We start from the raw sequence: 23942 nt of genomic DNA, 5'->3' as shown, positions 1-23942 counted from the left end.
ATCGTCCATTCCATTCAACAAGTCCTGTAATTCTTCTTTACTTCCACTGAGGATAGCAGTACCCTATCACTGATATCCTTTCACATTGAATTTTAGTCTCGCTGGTCAACATTTCTGTTACTTCCGTCATTGCTTCTTCATTGTGTAGATTGAACAGTATGGGTGAAAGACTCCATCCCTGCGTTACACAGGTCCTTTTTAATACTTAATACGAGCTCTTAGTTCTTGGTCTTCCACTCATATTGGTCTGTCTTTAGTTGTTGTGACGTATGTTACCTGTTTTTCCCTATGTCTCACTTCTATTTTTCTCAAAATTATTTTCCACCGTTTTACGCTGTCGAACTCTTTTTCTTCTTCGACATACCCAAAGAATGTGTCTTCATGTTTATTGCGTCTTACTTCCATTACCAGTAGCTACATCAGAATTTTCTGGCTTGTATCTTTACCTCCTCAGAGGCAGAACTGATCGTCGTGTAACAGATTCTTAACTCTCTTTTCTATTCTTTTATAGATTTTTCCTGTCATCAACTTGGATGCATAATCTGTTGCGCTGACTGTGCGATATTTCACTCACATGTCTGCCCTTCCTATATTCGGAAATGTGTGGATGATGTTTTTCCGTAAGTCTGACGGTACGTCGCCTGTCTTATAGATTATACGAACCAGCTAGAGTATTGATTTGGTTGGCACTTCCCACAATGACTTTAGAAATTCCGAAGGAATGTTACTTATGCCCTCTACCTTATTTGATCTCAGTCTTCCAGAGATCTTTTAAATGCTGACACTAACATTGAATCCTGTCTTCCATATGAACTCCCATTTCTTCTTCTATCACGTCATCAGATAAGTTCCTCTTAGAAACTTTTAGTGCACTCTTCCCACCTACCGGCTCTCGTTTAACAGTGGAATTCCTATTAAATTCTTAATGTTGACGCCTCTGCTTTTTATTTCGCTGTTTCGGAATACACGTGCCAGTTCGTTACTCATCTCAAGCCAAGGAAGTGGACACTGAGTTCTGTAGAATAACAATATATTATTTGAGGTCATGATTTTTCAGGGGTTACAATCAAAGCCGAGTGAAGCTTGGCACGCCATGTCCGGTTCTACTGTAGTGAATATCACGGAAAGTATGAAATTCTTTTGGCAATCAGAGCACATTGCCGATGATAGGAAAATAAATTTAACTCTCCCCTTACACAAAAAGTGTAGAACTAATGTAAATAACTATAAAGGATATTCATTACTATCAGTCACAAGGAAAATCAAACATCCCTGTCACGAACCCGAAGATTCGCTTGAACATAACAATGGTTTGCTAAATACCTGGCAGATAAAAAAACCCTAGGGATGACCAAACTGGCCCACTAACAAGTCACATACAAAATTTTATACGCAACAGCACGACCCAAAAAGGCGGAACACATTCAACAAGATTTAGATCAGATAGAGCTCGTTCGGAGCAAATTTTCGACCAAAAAAGTTTTAAGGCTTCAAAACATTTAACTTTTGACTTAAAAAGAAAACTAAATTACTCTTCAATTGTTCATTATTCTAAATTTTGAATGACTTGAAGTTTTAACCAAGACATCATTGCAATCATAAGGAGTAGCAAATAAAAATCAAAAGTGATATATATGGGATTACCTCTCTTAGTTAAAACTGAGGCGCGGCAAGAAGAACGAGTATCTCCGTTTTTCTTTAGCTTTATGCCCGGGAAAGCAGCTTGACATGTAACATATCAGCAGACAACAAACAGACTGAAAAATTTGAAAAATGGAAAAAATAGATTTACAGGGTCCAGACGGAATTTTAATGCAATCATAATGATACAGATGACATATCGAACAATCAAGCCAGTCGCAGAATTTAAGTTTCTTAATGACATAATTAAAGAAATTTAACTGAAAAGAAAAATTATCGTCTCACTCATAAAATCTTCAAATAGAAGCAAATTTGCAAGCACACAAAGCAGAAACATTAAAATTCCATCATTAAAATAGAATGTATGTAAGTAATCGAAAATATAATTTTGAACGAGGAAAGAGATATCGAAAACACTGAAACAGAACAAAAAAATTGCGTTGACGCAAATGTATTATCAGGGCTAAGATGCAACCAAGGCAAAACAGTCATAGTGAAATTAATAATTGCAGTTCAAAAATGAAAATAGTACCAAGAGAATGAATAAAGACTTAAAGATAAGAAGTTGGCTTATATGAAAACAAGAGTAAAGCAAGCACGGCCAATGAAATTGCGTGGCGTATTAAAAGAAATCTGAAACTGGGGATTCCCTTTGTGACATTTCAACGGTGATGGAATTTTCCATCCAGCTGGAAAACTTCAAAGATCACAATACATACTTTTAAAAGATGTAAATAAAAACACAGAACGTTTAGGAAAGTGTACGTCTTTCGAGAATCAAAGAATAACACGTTCACTGCAATTGGTACTGAAATAAGTAAAATGACTCAAGTCGTTTGGACCAATGCATTACAGTCCTCAGCAATACACGTACACATTCCTGGTGGATGTTTTCTGGCGTCATACACTTGCTTCCTGTTTGATTGTTTTCCGGTTCTGGATTTATCTCCTACAGCCTAGGAAAGTGCTTCCTTGTTATATGGACCAGTCACGAACACGGCATTTCATTTTCTTTAGTCACAATGACGTGCTCCACTCCAGTCTGTTTCCCGATTCATTATTGTTTGTTTTCTGTGTCTCCCAGTAATTCCTATCATACACCTGTCCGTTGTTCATTAAGTAGACCTCAGCTGCTGAGCGGCATTCACTTCTTAAGTCCACCATTTCTGCCAGAAGTCGATACTAATAATACTACAGCGATCGGGGTACACTTCCATTTCCGGACAAACTAGGACGGCCATCTTGTCTTTTACCCTTTTATTAACCATCCAATGATTGTCTTCGGTTGTCCTAAACATTAAAAGTAGTAATAGTAGTGTTAACGGTAGATACACATTATTTGTCAGGCTGCGAGCTAACATCCCAAAGATGTTCGGGCACACATGCAGTTCCTCTTCGTCGAAATGTCTTGGCTCTAACTCGTCTCCGGGTTGAACCGCACGTGTCGCATTACACGCCTTAAATTAGACACTTGTGACTCTTTGGTTAAATTGTTTGGCTGAAGCAAGTTTGCGAAATACAAAAATAACATAACATATGATAACAGTAATAATAATATCGGGAACTGAATTAACGACCCGTAAATGATGTAGGCCACACAGTTGCGATTTGGTTAGGATAATGTTTGTTCAAAAAGAAAACTAATAGCGAAAGTGTCGTATTTAGAATTACTCTTACAGTCGAGCGCATATCCGTTTGACACAGTTCGATCACTCACAATCTCATCGCAAAACACAAGTCCAACACTCCACCTCGATATTTACACTAGAAGTTACAGTACACATTAGGCGCGCGGCTGCTCACCACTCAGAGACTAAGTACCGCGATACCACACAACACGAAATTTCTTGAGTCGTTTCACTTCCTAGCTGCCTAAAGAATGACTGTCCGCTTTCGCGTCTCAATCGGAACTGTCCAGTTTGGTGTCTCCACCCGAAGTGTCCGCTTTCACGTCTGCACCAGCCCTGTCCCTCTGTCAGTCCCCTGCCGTGTTTCCCGCTCGCCGAATATCCTCGCTCAACTGACTAGGGCAGTTCCCTTTCCTGAAGCCGTCCATCTGAATGGCTACAGCTTATTCCACATTATTTTACGATATTTAAATAATCAATGCTTGACAACTTTCATGTTCTAAATAAAGAAACAATAACATCCATTACACAACAAACGTAAAATTGTTTTACATAAAACCCGTACAGTTTCGTTCTTTGCTTTGACTGCCACGGCCAGTAGCACTGCACCAATGAGCTCTCTGATAAATAAACAAAGAAAAAAAAACTATTATGCACTAAATTTTACAACAAATATTCTATTACCCAATGATTCAATAAGGTGTCGTGCTGTCATCGTTCAATGTGTTTTGTGTGGAGGAAATGATGATGCCAGCCGGAGTGGCCGTGCGGTTCTAGGCGCTGCATTCTGGAACCGACCGACCGCTACGGTCGCAGGTTCGAATCCTGCCTCCGACATGGATGTGTCTGATGTCCTTAGGTTAGTTAGGTTTAATTAGTTCTAAGTTCTAGGCGACTGATGACCTCAGAAGTTAGGTCGCTTAGTGCTCAGAGCCATTTGAACCATTTGAAATGATGATCTGATGCTTAACTGAAAATACTGATAATTTAAATTTACTATATCTTTTAAAGAAAAAAAGTTGCAGAGTTGTTATTTACAACGTTTGTCATTTTAATGATGCGCTTTTATATGAAATGTCGATCGTTAAGATCGACCAAAGCATTCAGATTTTAGCATTCAGTTCTTAGTTACAAAACTTGTTAATTTCACTTTAACAGTCAATCCTAAACTATTATAGATATGATCAATATTCAAGTTTTATTGAGATCACCATGAGGATGGCAGATTAAAATTATTGTGGCTTCATTCCCTTCATAAGTACAGAATTAAATAGTTTCCATAAATGTTTCCCCTTATGGCCGATCTTAGGTCCGCCATATTAAACACTGCTATGTCTCCCTGGCCACAAACGCCTCTACTGGGTTTACCTATGACGTAGGTTCTCGTGTGTCTCACTCGCACACTACAACACATAGGTCTCAATAGACAATAGACGCCTGTGAGTTTCCCCATCTCACGGTGAATCTGCGCCCTTTGTGGCACACGGTCCTGGATGACAGGGTTCGTTTCACAATTCCTGTATGCTGACTTTTTCGACAATATCTTTAAATGAGAGTACAATGCTCTGTAACTCACAAGGACAACTAACTTTTACTGAATGCTGCACTGCACTTCAAACTGAGGTACATGACACTATTTTTCAACATAGCCACCAAGTCTTTGAAAACAACTGTCACGACGTTCTACCAACTGTTTCAGTTGCTCGACGGCAGTAATCCACTGCATGAATTATATGAACGCGAGGTGTAATCCACTCCTTGGTGACGGAGCCATTCGAGAATCTCTGTGCGAAAGTCCTTATCGTCAGAAAATCTGCGTGTGCTCCGAATTAGCTCTTCGACTGCTTGGACATTTCCGTCTGTAGGCGGTGTCCAGTGGCCTTCTTTCACTATCATCATTGCCCACATCTGTGCGGCCTTGGTCACATTGTTGGCATCATTTAATTATGGCTGGCCGTGACGTTTCATTTGATTCATATACCGCCAGAATACCGGTTAATGTGTGCACTATTTAGATATTTTGCCCTCAAGAATCGTAGTGTCCCACGTGCTTCAACTTTTTCCACTTGGCAGGTCTTTCCACTCCCACACTGTGATACAGCCTGTTGTCTGTACCGCAACAGAATTGTGTTTGAGGGAAAACCCCGTACATGTGCTCCCTTCTGACAATGCGCCACCCGTGTTACGCAGTTCCTAATGCGAGACTACATGTGCGACCTACTTTTTGAAGTCCTCGTAGAAGTAGCACTAATAGTAGTAGTAGTAGTGGTAGCTCTATTCCATGGATCAGTCTTACAAGGACTTTGGATACGATATTATAGCCTGTTAAAGCTTCAGGCGAAAAAACCCTATTTCATATTTACTGGCATGTACTTACTTACAGGTCTAGTTTGACAGGGATGGAACAAGTAGATCGTGTGGCCTTATGGTAGGAAACAACCTGCTGGTATTTTACTTGAAGTAAATGAGGGAAACCACTATAAACCTAATTCACGATGGCTTCGGTGTGTTTAAAACATCTTAAACTCATTCGATTTATCCTTCCGGTACAACAATTTCATGCTGGAACATTTTTGCAAAAGGATATACTTTATGACGTAAAAAGATTGTGCTCCACTGCTCATTCATTTCTCAACACTAACAAGTGTTAAAACTACACACCACACGTATTATTTATTAATGTAAAAAGCTGATGCTGCACCTTTAATTCATTTCTCAACACCAATCGCTGTGTTTACAACACACACTCTATCGTTTGACAACAGGGTCATCACGATGATGTCTGATTTCTATCTGATGTACCGTAGCTTCTGTTTTTCTTGCATGAAAAGTTGTTGAGCTCAAGAGGATAAAATGTTCTTGATATTCATTGCAGAACTTTAGTATAAGGCTTCCCATAAAACTGAAAAAAAGTATTGTGGTGCAACAGTGCGCTGTAAAGTGACATATTCTTTTATTACTAAACGTATTACATTTTTTACAAACCTCTATATTATCTAGGTATCCTTCATTGTATACTTTATACACTTTTTAATAGTTGTTAAAAGGGTTTTAATAATTTTTCAATATTTGGCACTTTATTATGCAATTTTATGTTTCAGTAGAAAATGGCTTTTTGAGTTTTATCTCTATTCATTCTTGGTAAACGGAAAATCAGTCTACATGTAGTTCTGGGTAATACATAGAGCTGTATGTGCATTAATTATCAAAGGTATTTTTATGTTCATAACTGTTTGGAAAATACACTCACGATAAACATTTAAAATAACAAATGATTTCACAGATTTTTAAGTGAGCCTGAACAGCCTTTTTTCTTATTATTCATATGGCCATTTACTGTAGTTTGAAATTTACATTCATGTTTTTTTTATCTGTCCCCGAAAAAAGAACTCCATAGGTCAGAATGTATGAACTGTAAGTTACTAAAACACATTGGCTGTTTCATAATGATAACAGGAGTCTGATAGCATTGCCTTAGGATGACACTGTGTTTGAAAGTACCTTTATATGCTCACACTGAGAGTCAATAATCATTCCTAGAAATTTTTCTGCCCGTTACACATTCCATACAGTTACCGTCTACATTTAAAGTAACAGTGTACTTTTCTACGATACTGCAGTGCCTGTGTTATTCCGAATTACGATGCAATGTTCCTTTGGACATGCGAAAATTTGTGCCGGACTCGCACTCCAACCCAGATTTCGCTTCTACTTCGAGCGGTCGCGTTACCATCAGGCTTTCCGGTCACGGCTCCCCGTCCGAAGCAAACTTCCATACGCCGTAAACCATATGTGTACACCCGTACTCGTACATTCATTGTGTGTACTCCCGTGCAGGCTAGTCATTTTACCGGAAATGCGCTTTTTCGGTGTCGGCGGATAAACGCGATATTGCAGTGCCTATGTTATTCCGAATTACGATTCAGCGTTCCTTTAGACGTAGATGCATGGATGACAAAATATGGACGTTTGACTGTAGCCGTGAGTCGCGCTAGGATAGCCTAGTGGTACCGCTCACGATAAACGTGCAATCTGGATTCGATACCCAGTCCGGCCCAGATTTTCACTGTCGTCATTCCATTATATAGGTGATGGTTGTCCATACTCGCAACCGCGAATACATCTCATGTGTAATTTTCTCTTTTCACACCGAAATTCCTGGAATATGTTTCCTGTATATTGAGTGTAACTGTACCCTTATTCTATTATGATCAGTTGCAAATTTGCTTGTGGTTTACACTTTTTTTCTGTGCAAAGAGTTCTATTGTTTTCCACTTGCTATAATATTGCTGTCAACTCTGAAAATAATATTTTCCCCTTACTAACACTACTGGGAAGGTCATTTACGTAGCTCGCGAGCAGTATTGGTCCCAATGCGCTACTTTGAGAGTTCTTTTATTAATTTACGTGAGCTATTGTGAAAATGTGAAACATCAAAGTAAGGCAACAATTAAGCTCTTCAGAATGGCAATGCGCTGCCAAAAGACGTCGTGGAGACATATTTAGTACATACTGAGTTGGGCAGCAAATTGTTCCACTTCTATTAATATCATTGTGTTACACAGATATTACCAGTAAGAACGTCAAGAAAATTTAACATGTGACTGATTGCTAGCATTTAGCAAGCAGTGTACGTATGTTGATTTCAGTCAACAACATAGTTTTATGATTCAGTAGCATTTTAATATCAATATTTAATAGGCGGACATTGTTCGGCAATATTGTCTTATCGTCGGATGCTCATATACTGACTGTACATTAATTTGTCTTATTACATTTACCACAGTGCGATGTTTTGTTATTGTTGGATGTGTCAGCGAGGTTATATGGCGAAATTCTGTCAGATGTCTGAGAGAAAAATGCAGTCAAATGGCTCTGAGCACTATGCGACTTAACTTCTGAGGTCATCAGTAGCCTAGAACTTAGAACTAGTTAAACCTAACTAACCTAAGGACAGCACACACATCCATGCCTGAGTCAGGAACCTGCGACCGTAGCTGTCGCTTGGCTCCAGACTGTAGCACCTAGAACAGCACGGCCACTCCGGCCGGAAAAATGCAGTCCATTTCGGACATGTAGCGCTCTGAACATAATAAACATCGAACTTATTCAGATCTTTCTTGGAGGGGTTGGATCCAATAAGTACACATCACGTATGTCAAATACTAACAGATAAAATAATTTAGCCGGCCGAAGTGGCCGTGCGGTTCTAGGCGCTGCAGTTTGGAACCGCGGGACCGCTACGGTCGTAGGTTCTAATCCTGCCTCGGGCATGGGTGTGTGTGCTGTCCTTAGGTTAGTTAAGTTTAACTAGTTCTAAGTTCTAGGGGACTAATGACCTCAGAAGTTGAGTCCCATAGTGCTCAGAGCCATTTGAACCATTTTTGAAAATAATTTCCACTCAGCAGATGAGCACCTGATAATGGTAGAACCGCGTTATTCCTCGAATGATATTGAGATCAAAACGTTACTGAAGCAGGTAAGAGTGTTGTTTATACGCTGAGGTGACAAATGTCATGGGATACGTCCACATGTCGTCTCAGACGTTTTTTGCCCGGAGTATTGCAGCGGCTCCACGTGGTATGGACTCAACGAGTTGTAATAAGTCCTCTGCAGAAATACTGAGCCATGCTGACTGTAGTGGCGTCCATAACTGCGAAAGAGTTGCCGATGCAGGACGCTGTGCACAAAGTGAACTCTCTATGATGTCCCATAAATGTCCGACAGGATTTATGTCGGGCGAACTGGGTGGCCAAATTATTCACTCGAACTGTCCAGACTATCCTTCAAACTAATCGTGAACGATTGTGGTCTTGTGATAAGACATCGTTGTCTGGGAACACAAAGTTCAAGAATGTCTGCAAACGGTCTCCAAGCAGCTGGACATAACCATTTCCAGTCAATGATCGGTTCAGTTGGACCAAAGAACCAGTCCATTCCGTGTAAACGCAGCCCACACCATTATGGAGCAACCAGCAGCTTGCACACTGTATTTTTGACTGTTTGGGTCCATGATTTCGTGGGGTCTGCTCCACGCTCGTACCCTGCGATCAGCTCTTACCAACTGAAATCGGGACTCGGCTGACCGGGTCATGGTCTTCCAGCCGTCTGACGTCCAACCGATACGGTCACGAGCCCAGGGGAGGCGCTGCAGGCGATGTCGTGCTGACAGCGAAGCCACTCACGTCGGTCGTCTGCTGCCGTAGCCCACTGTACTAACATAGTTTAGTTTAGCTTAATTATGTCATTTTCCGTAGATCATTTTTCACGATTATGCTATCGACCTGATGTGGAACAGGTCAGATTACAAGATATATATACACACATGAATAATATTACAGAAATTTTTAGTTCTACACATGCAACTACATTTAGAGGTACAATTTTTTTTTACCATTTCTGAAACAGAAACTTGTCCATGGAGTAGAAGGAGTTGTCCAAAAGAAATTATTTTAAGGTAGATTTAAAACTTTATCTGCTACCTGCCAGACACTTTATGTTGTTGGGGAAATGATCAAAGATTTTCGTTGCTGAATAATACTTTTTGACCAACTGACAGCTTCAATTAAAGCATAGGAAAGGTCATTTTTCTCTGTAGTGTAGTACGTATGAACGAACATCAATGTTCTTCGCAAATTGAGATGGATTATTTGTAAAAATTTCATTAGCGAATATATGTACTCTGATGGTACAGTTAAAATACCTAACTCTTTGAAAAGGTGCCTACATGACGTCCTTGGGTGAACACCACTAATTGTTCTCACTGATCCCTTTTGTGCAATCAATGCTTTATGTCTAAGTGGTGAGTTACCCCAGAAAACTATTCCATAAGACATTATTGAGTGGAAATATGCAAAGTACGTTAGGAGACTGATCTGTTTATTACCAAGACTAGCGATTATACGAATAGTGAAAGAGGCTGAACTTAATTGTTTAATAAGCACAGTAATATGCTTCTTTCAGTTCGTCATCAATGTGAAGACCCAAAAATTTGAAGAAACCTACCCTATTCACTGAGACCTGTTAATATGCTACATCAATTGTCGGTGTGACTCTATTTTGTGTGCAGAACTGGATATAGCGAGTTTTTTTCAAAATTAAGGGACAGTCCATTTTCTGAAAACCACTTAATAATTCTTTAAAAGACATTCTTAACAACTGCTTTTTCTGGAATGGAACATATTATAACACTCGTGTCATCTGCAAAAAGTACTAGTTCCGCTTGCTGAACGTCAAGTGGGAGGTCAGTCATATGAATAAGGAACATCAGAGGACCTAAGATTGAACCCTGTGGGAATCCCTCTGTGATAACTCCCCATTCACTAGAATTTACCACCCTCCCAACATTATTTGTACTATTCAGCACAACTTTTTGCCTTATGTTCATTTGAGTATGATTCAAATCAGCTGTGTGTATAGCCTTCAATTCCATACAACCTGAGTTTTTCTAAGAGTGTAACATGATCCACACAGTCAAATGCCTTGGAGAGATCACAAAAAATACCAACTGCCGATAATTTGTTATTTAGGGCTTGTACTGTTTGATGGGTAAGTGTGTCATACGTCCACATTGTTTTATGCGGTTATTTCATGCAATTTGGCCTGTCTGGTGGCATTGGAAACTCTACTCTGACGCCGCTGCCCTCGGACTTTAAGTGAAGGCCGTCGGCCACTGCGTTGTCTGTTGTTAGAGGTAATGCCTAAAATTTGCTGTTCTCGGCACACCATTGACACTTCGGCTCTCGAAACTGACGATTTCCGCAATGTAATGTTCCGTCCGTCTAACTCCAACTACCATTCCTCGTTCAAAATATGTTAATTCTCGTCGTGCGGCTATAGTCACTTCGGAAACATTTTCACACGAGTCACCTGACTACAGATGACAACTCCGCCATTGTACTGCCATTCTATACCTTTTGTACGCTATACTACCGCCGTCTGTACATGTGCATATCACTATCCCATGACTGATGTCACCCCAGTGTACAGTCGATTAAGATCTCATACAGATCCACATAACACAGTGAAATTTAAGCATCTTGACTGCTGACTTATGGTGATGCAAATCTAAAAGTTGACCAATGTCCACAGATGAGGGCGTGAAGGTGGCTGTGAAGCGGAACGCGCAGAACTGCGTCCCCAACACGACGTTCAAGCTGGACTGCAACACGTGCACTTGTAACAGCGCTGGCACCGGAGCTCTCTGCACCCTCAAGGGCTGCCCGAAGCGCAGCCGCAGAGGTACGTGGTAGCGGCAGCACTCAACAGGCGAGCGGTGCACCACTGTGACGATATCTCTATGCTTGGACATTAGTATTATTATCAAACTGAGGATGAGTTACGTGACGAACATCGTAGCTTTAGGAGAACTAAGGCCATCATAAAAGACAATTCTGAAATTGCTGTTGATAACTTACGAAATACGAAAGTGTCATAAGATTTTACGACTTAGAAATTACTTACGGGAATATAGAGTGTTGCATGATGTTCGAAATCGTCAGTAAAACACCATTATGCTATACAAGACGGATGGCCCGCAATATTTTGAATTAGAAATACAGTCTAGATTGTGCAAGTTACGTTTATCGGTGGCCGGTTTCAGTCCAAAGGCGGACCATTTTCAGACTGTACTCCAAAATGTAGAGTACTATAAATACAGAGGGAGGAACTGATAAAATGTGAACAATGTAAGGAAAACAAAACGAAATTATACCCAAAATCGTGTGTAGACAGATCCACGGAGCAGGAACTGCTAAAGCCTCCAGATTCTGTCAACTGGTGGAGAAGCAACGATGTATTGTGGGTAAATAGCGTAAGCTCCACCCCTAGCCGTGGCCAACAGAATTAATGCATACTGAATGAGTGAGGATAAACTTTAGTTACTAACTTAAAAATGATATCTATTTATACGAGTACTACTAGATAAGTTATTTGAAACTTCCTGACAGGTTAAAAATGTGTGCCGGACCGAGACCCGAACTCGGCATCTTTGCCTTTCGCGGTCAAGTGCTCTACCATCAGCGCACACTGCGCTGCAGAGTGGAAATCTCATTCTGGAAATATCCCCTAGCCTGTGGCTAAGCCATTTCTCCGCAATATCCTTTCTTCCAGGAGTGCTAGTTCTGAAAAGTTCGCAGAAGAGCTTCTGTGAAGTTTGGAAGGTAGGAGACGAGGTACTGGCTGAATTGAACGGGTCATGAATCGTGCTTGGGTTGCTCAGTTGGTAGAGTACTTTCCCGCGAAAGGCAAAGGTCCCGAATTCGAGTCTCGGTCCGGCAAACAGTTTTAATTTCCCATATCAGCTCAGACTCCGCTGCAGAGTGAAAAATCTCATTCTGCAGTCCAGTGATGTTTTGTGAGTCCCTCTCGAGTTCGCAGACTTGAGTGAGGCCTTGTGTCATGAAGAACGAGAATTTCGTGTGCGTTTTTATGGCGACGAATACGTTGACGTCGTTTCTCCAATTTCCTTCAGAGTTGATCGTTGCTCCATGAGGGAGGACATCAAACAGAATAACCTGTTCAATATCCCACAACACCGTCGCCATGACATTACCGGCAGAGCGTGCGACTCTGAACTTTCTTTTCTGAGGAGCTGTGGTCTGGCGCCACTCCAAGGACTTCCGTTTTGTTTGTGGTTAGAAGTGATGAACTCATGTTTCATCACGTGCGTCGACGTTCAAGAAAAAATTGTCACTCTCAGCCTTGCAATGCGCAACCAATTCCGCACAGATGGTCCTTTGTTTCTCTTTATAGCCGACTGTTAGACAGTGACGAACCCACCCGCCACACACCTTTGAGTACCCCAACTGGTTGACACGTATGTCAGCCCTACCAATAGAGACGTTCAGTTGCGCAGCGAGGTGTTTCAATGTGATCCGTCGATCACCTCGAATGAGAATGTCCGCACGTTCAAACAATGCAGGAACCACAGCTGAGGGCGGTCGGCCGGCATGCGGAAAATCGCACAGGTGTGCACCACCTTGTTGCCGTAATGACAGACGCCTCGCCGAACAACTCACCGTGATTTTGTTCAGTGCCATGTACTCCGTAGACATTCTGCAAGCGCCTATGAATAAGTGTGATTGTCTGGTTTTCCGCCCAAAGTAACTCAATGAGAGCTGTCTGCTTGCAACGCGCCTCCTTTATAGTCGCCATTTTGAAGGCCCCCCCCCTCCCCTCTACTGGAATTTCATTAAACTATAGTGGCTAAAGCCTGAGTATTCTGCGATGTCCCACTTCAAATTACGCATCTTTTGAACAGAAACTGGCTGAGAAAAAAATGCGTAACATTACTTACTGAAAGCCCATCATAGTATTGGTTGTAAGATTAAGCACTATTATATTTGTAACTCAAAGAATTAGAACATAAAATAGCATACATTAAAAAAATAATTAGGTATCACGTGGAAGCTGGTAACCTAAAATTTTGTAGACACGTTAACCTATATAACTAGTCATTTCTTATAAATATACATAGTGTTCCAGGGAGGGCAGTCTGTCATTAGCTTTTTACTGTACGCTATTTTATGTTTTCATTTTTTGGGTCTCAAATATAATAGTGTATAATCTTACAATCAATACTTTACATACATGGTATTTTTAAGTTAGTAACGAGTGTTTTTCATCATGTATTCAGTTCATTATACTGGACATGCTGACGTGTGGAGACGACTAGGGGCAGAGCTTCTGCTGTTTAACCACAGCACATGGTTGCTTCTCCAGCAGCTGACAACATCTGGATGCTTCTACAGTTGCTGCTCCATGGATTCACCTCCGCACATCAACTCTGGATGTAACTTCGTTTTATTTTTATTGCATCGTTTACACTTTATCCGTATGTCCCTCTGATGGCCTACCTTTGGATTTAAACCGGTCATCAATAAACGTGATTTATGCGATCCAGAATGTTTTTTAACTACAACTGTGAAAATCCATCGCTGTTTTCTCCAAAATGCTTTCGAAAACATGTAGTATTTTAAACTTTGTTAATTAGAAATGATTGATGAAGCTCTACCGCGTTATAGCAATGCCCCTTTTCGTTGTTAAGTACTTTTACTGCTGCCAGCGACGATTTTCTTTCATTTATGTCTTGTACGATTCGCTTCGGGAAGCAATTTTCATTCTCAACTGAGATTTTCGTTTATTTACGCGTGATGTTTTCGATGTGTGAATGGCTGCATTATTCTGTTGCCCTCTGGTATTCTAGCAGTCCGCTTATGCGGCAACTCACACGTAGTAAACAGAACTCAGATAGTTTGCAGTGCACAATGCTCGTTGAAAATAATGTTTCAGTTTTTCGGGTATCAGAAACGAATTTTCCAAAAAAAGGAGAAAAAAACAGTGATTGTCAGCCGCAAAAGTTATTTTTATAAAAAAAACAGATGTAAAGTATGTACAAAAACCGAGGAGGGTCAATAAGAACGGAAGACCAAATGAAACGTGCTCGAATTGGAAAGGATGTATCGCACAGGCACAGTCTTTTTCTAGTGCTCCTTAACCTGTACGTCGGATAGCCACTGACGGAAAACGATAAAATGTCGGGAGTGAAATTCTGTGTAATAGGATACCAAGGATAACACTCCATGATGAAATTGCTATCCTCTATGTAAGTGAGGAAGATTTAGAGGACTTGTTGAAATGAGTAAACAGTCTAATGAACACAAAATATTGGCTGATAATACAACAAAGAAAGCCGAATGCAATGACAAGCAGCAGAAATGAAATTAATCAGTCACTAGTACATTTGTAAATAGAATATATTGTAAACTAAAACAAATTCCCATTTTCAAAACAGGTAAAATAGTTAAGACATCAAAGAAGTTCAGTTCATTTGACAGTATCACGAGTTCCTCAGTAGGAAACCGTCTTCTGTTTTAAGGTGGACCTACAAGGTGGTGTGCGACCGATGAATTACGACTTAAGTGTCCACATGTTATGTAAATAGTTCTAAACATGCAGGGTATTTGTTTTAACAGGAGAAAACTCGATGACTGGAAAACGATGCATCGTACGAAAAATGTGTTCTAGGTGAAAAGATTATTGTTAGTACAGGCGGTACCGGTCTGTATTATAACTAGCCACCTCCTAACCATCCTTCCTGTCTGGGGGGGCGGAAACTTTGTATTTTCATATACGAACCTGTCATTTTTATTATATATTCGGATTCTACGCAAAAAAATTACGTACGATTTAATCATACGATTGTGCTCCATTCATGGTAGGCGGTACTGTAATCCACAAATATCGCGTGTGCCTGTTTTTGCAATTAAGAACCGATGCATTTGATTCTACGTCTCATTTACGACGTATATGTAAATCTTTGTGCTATAAAGGTCAATATTTATGTCACAGATTTACTTTACTGTTTTAAATTTGACTGTACAGTGCCAGATCATTACCCTTTTCAGTATCTGGTGAGAAACCACGTTTAATGTGATCCAACGACGTGGAAGTACCAGTAATAGTTTTCTGTTCCAATCTGGATGCTTGATTTCGGTGAGTCCTGTTATCTGTCATAAGTGGGATGCTTGGTTTCGTTGAGGTGCGGCTGTCACTATCACTTCATGGACAGTTTACCTTATCGCAGTGGCTGCGGTTTGTATTCTGCCGGTAAACGCGTAGCGCCCAGCGCAAGAATTACGAGAGTCGGATGGAAACACACACCGAGATCAGTCACCCTGATAGCGGGGTTCGAGAACGGCCATCGAAATCAAGCATGGTTTGAGGACTCGACTCAATCAACCTTACAGAGAACAGAAAACTACAGTACCACTCAAGTAGCTTGTTAGTCAGAAATGTCAATGTGTAACACATTATTTGTACTGTACAAGCACATTTGTAACATTCAAGTAAAGTTTGAACGTCAGTATCGGCCGTTAGAACACAACCATTGACATTTACATAGTGAATGAAATGTAGAATCAAATGTGTCGGATCTTAATGGCAAAAAGAGGTGCTGGTGATACATGTCTATTACAGCGCCATCTACCACGAATGGAAAACAATGGTTAGAGTTTTTTAGGGTAGAATCCTAATATACAATAAAAATGAGAGCTTCGCATTTGAAAACACGAAGTTGACCACGCAGGAAGCTTGGTTAGGAGGTGGGCAATTGTAGCACAGATAGAACACCTTTTCCGTAAGATGCATTGTGTCAGAGATATTTAGTAATCTCCAAAGACTCTCGGTTGGGGAGTGGGGGGAATGTAGCATTTTACTCACCACGGAATTCTATAAAGTGATTAACTTTAATATTCGGACACTAAGAGATTTTTACTTTGCTGCATCATAATTGTATTCTGAATAAAAGAAAAATGTAATATACCCATGTATTATTAGAAGGTAGCTGTCTGGTAAAAAATGGTATGAATGATGTTTACACAATGTATACCAGTCGTTAAAAGAATACGATTGAAGTAAAGCACTCCTCGATGGTCATGTTACTTTAATATCCTGACAGATGCAGTGCCGCAGTTGTTTTCACCGTTCACACTGAGGTAAATTCTTAGAGTCAGAAGGCAAGTGTGTGTTTACAAGCGCAGTCGACTGTTCAGACGGTACGATGCCATGCAAAACTAATACTAGTTTTCAGATACGACAGCTCGCGATTTGTCCACAAAACGAAAGCGAAATCATATAAACAACTTGCTGCCACGCTTAAGTAAGAGTACTATGGCAGGTATCGTCAGACGATTCAAAAATGAGGACCGTATCGACTATATACGGCAAAAAGGCCAGCCACCCAAGCTGTATGCACGTGACAGGAGGCAGCTAATACGGAAAATAAAGAAGGATCCTGCACTCAGTGCACCCAGATTAGCACGAGAGCTGCTAAACGAGACTGGCTAGAAGGTACATCCTCAAATGTTCAAGTGTGTCTGAATTTCTAAGGGACCAAACTGCTTAGGCCATCGGTCCCCAGACTTACACACTACTTAAACTAGCTTATGCTAAGAACAACACACACACCCATGCCCGAGGGAGGACTCGAACCTCCGGCGAGAGGGGCCGCGCAGTCAGTGACATGGCGCATCTAACCGTGCAGCCTCTCCCCACGGCAATACACCCTAAAACGGTTCGCAGAGCATTGAATGGAACTGCCTACAGCGGAAGAGTGGCCAGGAAGAAACCGTATGTAAATGAACACAATCGAAAGAAGAGATTGTACTTTACCAGGGAGTTTATTACGAAGGATGAAATATGGTGGAACGACATCATTTTTGCCGAAGTAAGTAGTTTTAACGTTTTTGGGTCGGGTGGACGAAGCATGGCGTGGCCCAAGGAGAACAAAGAATTTACAGTCACAAGTATTAAACTGACTGTAAAGCATGGAGAGGGCAGCGTTCTTGTCTGGGGCTGTATATCGATATTTGGAGCGGGCGAATTGCTGATCATCGACAGTACTATGGACAAATATGTCCGACTGAACATATTAAAGAACAATTTACGAAAAAGTGCTGAAACCATGGGGATTTCAAACAAGTTCAAGTTTGGCAAGGACAATGACCCAAAACATAAGGCTCGCAATGTGCAGGAATATTTGTTGTACAATTGCCTCAACATCTTACAACCACCACCTCAATCACCAGATCTCAATCACATTGAGAATGTGTGGGGAGAACTGGAGCGACGTATTAGAAAAACACCAGTATTGTCCAAGGAAACACTGAAGAGATTAAAAGAAGAATGGGACAGCGTACACGTGGACTATTTAAAAAAAGATCATTTGCCGCAGCGTTTTAAAGAAGTGATAAAACAGAGTGGCTACCCGACAAGATACTTAAACATTTAATGTTACGCAAAATCTTGTCTTGAAATCATTAGTTCAGCAAAGTGTCCGAATATTAAAGTAACTTGAATATAGGACCAAGTTGTATTTTAGTAGTATTACAAAAGAACTTACGTTCGTTATCTTAATAAAGTTTATGTTATTATTTACGAGACACATCACGGTATATAATACTTGGTTTATGTTTTGTTTGTTTTGTTACGAATAAAGTAATGATGCTACAAGGTTAACGTATCATAATGTCCGAATATTAGTGATTCACTGTACCTCAAGAATTAACAATACATTCCAAATAGCTGTAATATATTAGACAGCACTGAAATATGTAGAACGCGAAATATTTACAAACTCTGCGCAAAACACGACCTCATGTCTACCCACAAAAAACCTGTAGAAAATGGTGGAAACTGCTTATGGTGATTCTAAAATCTGTCGCCAAAGTGAAGTATCGATCAGAAAACACCATGTGTTGCAAAGTACTCTGCTTTATAGGTACATCTCTCTCTCTCTATACAACTGGCCTGTAGTGGCAGCTTACGCCTGTTAATGTATAGCTTTACTCATTTGAAACTCATGAATGCTCTCCTTCATGATGAAATTTGAACTAATATTACTACGAGTACTTCTGACATAGCCATGTGGACCAAAAACTGAGACCATTTAGTTTTGAATAATACAAATAATTTCAATGTTGATTGTAGCTGCGGCGAACAGCAATACAGCGACGTGCTTTAGTTTGATGATGGCGTCTAATGACTCATGTAGGAACTGAAAGCTAACAGTCTTGTGAAAGCTGATCTCACCACCGTCAGGTACTGCAGAAGAACACTGCAAATGGTGACACGGCCCAGGTTGGAAAATGGAGCAGGCACTTCGTGCGCCGGAGTAAGAATTAGCACTGCTTGTATACTTTATGTACAGATCACTGCGATGCCACTGGTATGCATGCGGTACTTAGCGTGCAGCAGTACTGTAGTAACAGCATTACTTCCGGGCCTCTTACTTTACGTTTCCCTACTTGATACAGTTTTTTTGTGATCTTTGCCTAATTTGTGGAAATCAGCTTGCATATTTGTCGCGTACCAGCTGTGTGAGTATCTGGCGAGCGTGTTCACCTGTTGCAGCGATCGCGTGCACTCCGGGGTCGGTTTTCAAGAGGGGATGCAACCTGTGCCAGTGTATGCTCGACGGCCGTTCCACAGTGTGCACTCACATAGACTGCCCACGAGAGAATTAGTACTGCTGTGAGTACCTACATGCTTGTATTTATTGTTGTATATTGTTTGCCACTCGGAAAAAATAAAAAAAATGCGGTTATAGACTAAAACAAATACCTTTTCTGTGCTGATTGCTGTTGCAACCGACAGTATGTCGAGGATCTGTAACGTGCTGTATATCTTTTTTATTGACACAAGGTCACTGAATACGACATTACATAAAATCAAAAATTTCTGAACAGAAAAAACTACAATAATAAAAATAAACAATACATTGAACGGAAGGTAAAAAGTACAGTTCTGCAAAAAGTATAGTTCTGGACGGGTAGGATCCGACCGACCGCCATCTCAACGTCTACCAATGGCGTCACTGGATGCTTTGCAGAGGGGTACGTGATCAGCACACGGCTCTCCTGGTTGCTGTCGGGTTTATTGGACAAACACATGTCAAAATACAATAAATGTGAATAATCTAAGATCATTATAATAACAACAACAGTAATAATAATAATAATAATAATAATAATAGCAATAATAACAACTCACAGTATTCAGTCTGGTTCTAAAGTCATCTTCTTTCAAACACCTGCCATAAAAGACAAGACCTGAACACCTCCAACCTCCAACCTCGGCGAATTCCAAGTTCTCCATTTTTCCATGTAACGGAAAGCGCAACTAAGGATCAAGAACACAATGGTTGTTAGAAATGCCAGCGTAGATTCGGATAATTACTTTTCCAATAACAAAGTTAGACTAATTCTGAGATATACCAAGAAGATTCGCCCCCCCCCCCAAAAAAAAAGTTCGATAGGGACAAGCTAAGCAGCATCCAAGGATTCACCTACAATCTGCAAACTATAAATCTGCAGGTCTGTGAGAACAACCACAATAGGGTACAGCCACAGGACCTAAGTGCACTGTCCAACACACGAAATCAAGAAAGCTAGCTTAATGAGACAATGAGTGAGTTGCGCCAGTAAAGCTAGGACAGGATGCTTAGTAGAAATGGAATTGGGAGAAAAATGAAGCGAATAGGATCAGTTTCCTAACTAAACGTGAGAAAATCTGGATCAGTAATCACCAGCGGGGTGAAGCTTACTTTAGATAAGAATTAATAGGTACTGATTGAGCAAGACATTAAAAAATATCACATAATATCTATAAATACATACAGCACAATGTGATCAAATACAAACCCCCAAACATACATTGCAAAGAATCCAAAGGAAAACTAGTTCACAGTGTGGAAGGTAACTGCCAGATTGTAGGAAGTTATTTTGAATGTCTCACCAAATGTTGGTCTCCAGGGATCCCATCATTTGCGAAACAATTCCAGTATCAATCCTCGTTCATCTCTACCAACGTAGGGGGAAATCAGTAAGATCATCAACGTACTCAAGGACAAGGTACCATCTACATATACGGCAGATGGCTCTTGAGCTATGAAAGTATACAGGACAGGCAATCGATAAAGTTGTTGCAATTATTAAACAGCTTTGGGAAAGCGAAAGACCTCAAGTGGGCGACCACTCTCATAATTCATCTTCTACATAAGGAAGGGGACAGAACACATGTAAGCAACTTCTGTGGCATCTCTCTCTCCTGAGAAAACACAATTTATGAGAAACATAAAATCAGCTCTGGTATCCCTAGCTGTGTAGAGAGGAATATGTGGTAGCTTTTTAAAATTGAGGGTGAAACTGCTATAGGAACATTGCTTGTTATTTCTTCTGTTTATTTATATTTGGACTGATTACAAAACTATTGTCACCTGCAAAAAGAACTAATCCTTCTTGATGTATATTTGGCAGAAGATCGTTTACATATATCAGTGCAATAGTACACCTAAGAGTGATCCTTGTGGTACCCCATTCATGATTTCTCTCCATTCAGAACAATGTCCTGGGACTATATTGTTTGAATTACTATGTACAGCTTTCTGCATTGTTTTGATTAGATGTGACATTGTCTATTGGTCAGCTGTACCACCAATCCCATAAAACTTCAATTTATCTGGGAGAATTCTATGCTTCAGAAACTGAAATAGTGTATCACAAATACATACTATTATGCCACCTTTATACAAATTGAGATATAGACAGGGTAAACCCAAACTCCATTAACAATTCTTCAAGGATACTTTCCTAGTATTTTGGTATAAGGTGCCTATGGTTTGCCGTGGATAGTTACACAGTAATAATGTAACTATGACTCATTCAGTTCGTTAGGAAAGATACCATTGTTGCTGTGAAAATACCTTGAAAATAGTGGAAAACCTGTAATATACAATAACAAAAATGCGCAACACAAAACACAGAAGGAAAATTACTGTGATATAGTTGCAGTCACTGTGAAGCAGCTCAGCATATGGTCGTTGTGTCGCTCTTCCACTGTATTCTGTACGATATACGTACATACTTACTTAGTTGGCTACCTAGTTAGTTACTAATTTGGCCCCACAAACTGCAGTCGGTTTTTGGACTCGCCAATCAGCCTCCTCCTTCTAGATCTGTCCATGTACTCTTCTCCAGTTAGTCCCATCGTAAACACATCTTCTCTGATCCCATCAGTTCGTCTGTGTTGCAGTATTCCCATCGGTCTGTTGCTTCTCATGTCTTCTCCCAGCACCTGACTGGTGATCTGGCCTTCTTGATGCTTTATGTGCTAGTATCACCTGTCTCCTCTCTCTAATCACAGCCCCAATGTGCAACGTTTTATAAAATTCCTAAACTTGGCGGTTTTACATTTTGTGTTATGATTGTTTCCATCTTTTATTGCTCCAAAAATCTGCCTCATAGCAGCATTCTGAAATGTTAGGAGTGTCATAGTGCAGGTCTCTACGCTGTATAGGATGATGAGTTGTATTTCTGTACAGTAGTTTGTCGATCTCTGTGGAAACTGGGACTTCAGTAGCTTTCTATGTGCAAACCTTGTCCTGTTCCCTGCCTCAATTCATTATTTCCTGCTCCATCTCAATCCTTTCACTGAGTTTTGCCTCTGGAGATTTGAATTTTTTTAACTCTTTGAAAGATTTTAACATCTACATCTAAAGCTCTGTCATCTTTCTCTCTACTCACAGTGAGGTATTTGGTCTTATACAGACGAGTAGATAGAATTTGTTGCTTCTGAGTCACTTATTTACATTGTATATGTGATTCATTTGTAAATAGCTAAATTTTCGTTTTCATTCTTAACGAAATTGAAAGTTGAGATAACTTTGTATATAATTTGAGTAGGTGACTCAGAACCTACAGATTACATCTACGATTCCAACCTTTATTTCTAGTTCACCTGATCAAAATTATTAATAAAAAAGCGAAATTTTCAATTTTTTCATTTTTTGGGAGTAGAAAATAAGGCCATTAATAAAGTTATGAGAGTTGGGTATCAAGCTCAAAATTGTAGGATTACTACAGAAAAAGATATGTCTAAAAATTTAAGGAAGGGAAACAAAATATTTTAACACAAATGTCTAATTTCCAGACTCATGGTTGTGGCTGGACATTAAATATAATTATTGGTGAGAAACTAGGAATTAATAGACATGTTCCACAATGAGGCACATCTGACAACGAAAAGCGAGAAAAAATAAAAATAAAAAGCATCTGTTACTGTGGAAAATAAAAATAAAAAATCTTTTCTGTGAGCTATAAAATTACAGTGTATCTGCAAATGGAAATATGGATAGAGTCATGAAACATTAAAATGTTAGGGCTGATATTGATCAGAAACTTGAAAATTTTGAATTTGCCATAGTGGTTGATAACATTTCAAAAATTGAGGCTAAAATTAACAAACCTATTAATGTTTATTTATTTGATGAAAAATATCAAGTGTATCGATTAAAAATAACAAAACATAAGAAAGAGCAACATATAAAATTCACATGATTGGTTCAAAAATTATATCAATGCTTGTTTTGAGGCAAACTGAAAAAAAGTAAAATTTATTTGTGATGTGTTGATTCTCCACTTCATCTGTAACGCAGTAAGTCTCAAAAATTATCAACACACACAGAATGTTTCATTTGTTATTTATGCAGATTTTGAGATTTTGATATTAAAAGTGCCTAATTGTCACCAAATCCAAAAATGAAAAAAACTTTAAAGTTTATTCAAAATTATTCTGTTCTATCAGAGTATGATTTTAACAGAGAATTGTACAAGTATATATTAAAAAATAAGTATAAATGTAGCAACAAAAAGATAAATTTAACAAAATTAAACTTAAATAACTGGTTTTATACTATTTATTTATTATTATAAGAATAAATGTGCACAAGTTGTATACTATGAAATATAAAAAATTTGAACCAAGTATTTTTATTGCTATATCAATTACCCTGTAAACACAAGGACCAAGTCTTATATCAAGGATCAAGTTATCATAAAAAATACAGTGAACACATGAAAAAAGGGTTTGAAGAAATTGGAAGGATTTATCCTGAAATTGAAGAAATGAGACCATTAATGGTTGCAGAACAGTCAAGACATACATGATCTAAAATATGCTCATTATCTAGACAGTATTATACAAAAAACAATAAGATACTTCATCATCATGGTCATTTAAGAGGAAAATATATAAGTCTATTATTTAATGTATGTAATTTACAACTGAAGAAATCTAATTTTGTAGCAATATAACTGAAGATTTCTAATTTTGTTG

General features: G+C 39.5%; 1 protein-coding gene across 1 annotated transcript in view; it reads left to right on the top strand.

The window, feature by feature from the left end:
* The window catches only part of LOC126284367 (protease inhibitors-like), a 58985-nt gene that overhangs the window by 30089 nt on the left and 4954 nt on the right, over positions 1 to 23942 (top strand). The window contains exons 3-4 of the mRNA XM_049983238.1: positions 11361 to 11510; positions 19182 to 19301. Coding sequence (XP_049839195.1) covers positions 11361 to 11510; positions 19182 to 19294 — 263 coding nt within the window. The 3' untranslated portion in view covers positions 19295 to 19301. The remainder of the gene's footprint in view (positions 1 to 11360; positions 11511 to 19181; positions 19302 to 23942) is intronic.

Source organism: Schistocerca gregaria, chromosome 8, assembly GCF_023897955.1.
Source record: "Schistocerca gregaria isolate iqSchGreg1 chromosome 8, iqSchGreg1.2, whole genome shotgun sequence".
In the NCBI taxonomy this organism is placed as follows: Eukaryota; Metazoa; Arthropoda; class Insecta; order Orthoptera; family Acrididae; genus Schistocerca; species Schistocerca gregaria.
The sequence above is the reverse complement of the archived record's forward strand: the minus strand, read 5'-3'. Positions and strand labels throughout refer to the sequence as shown.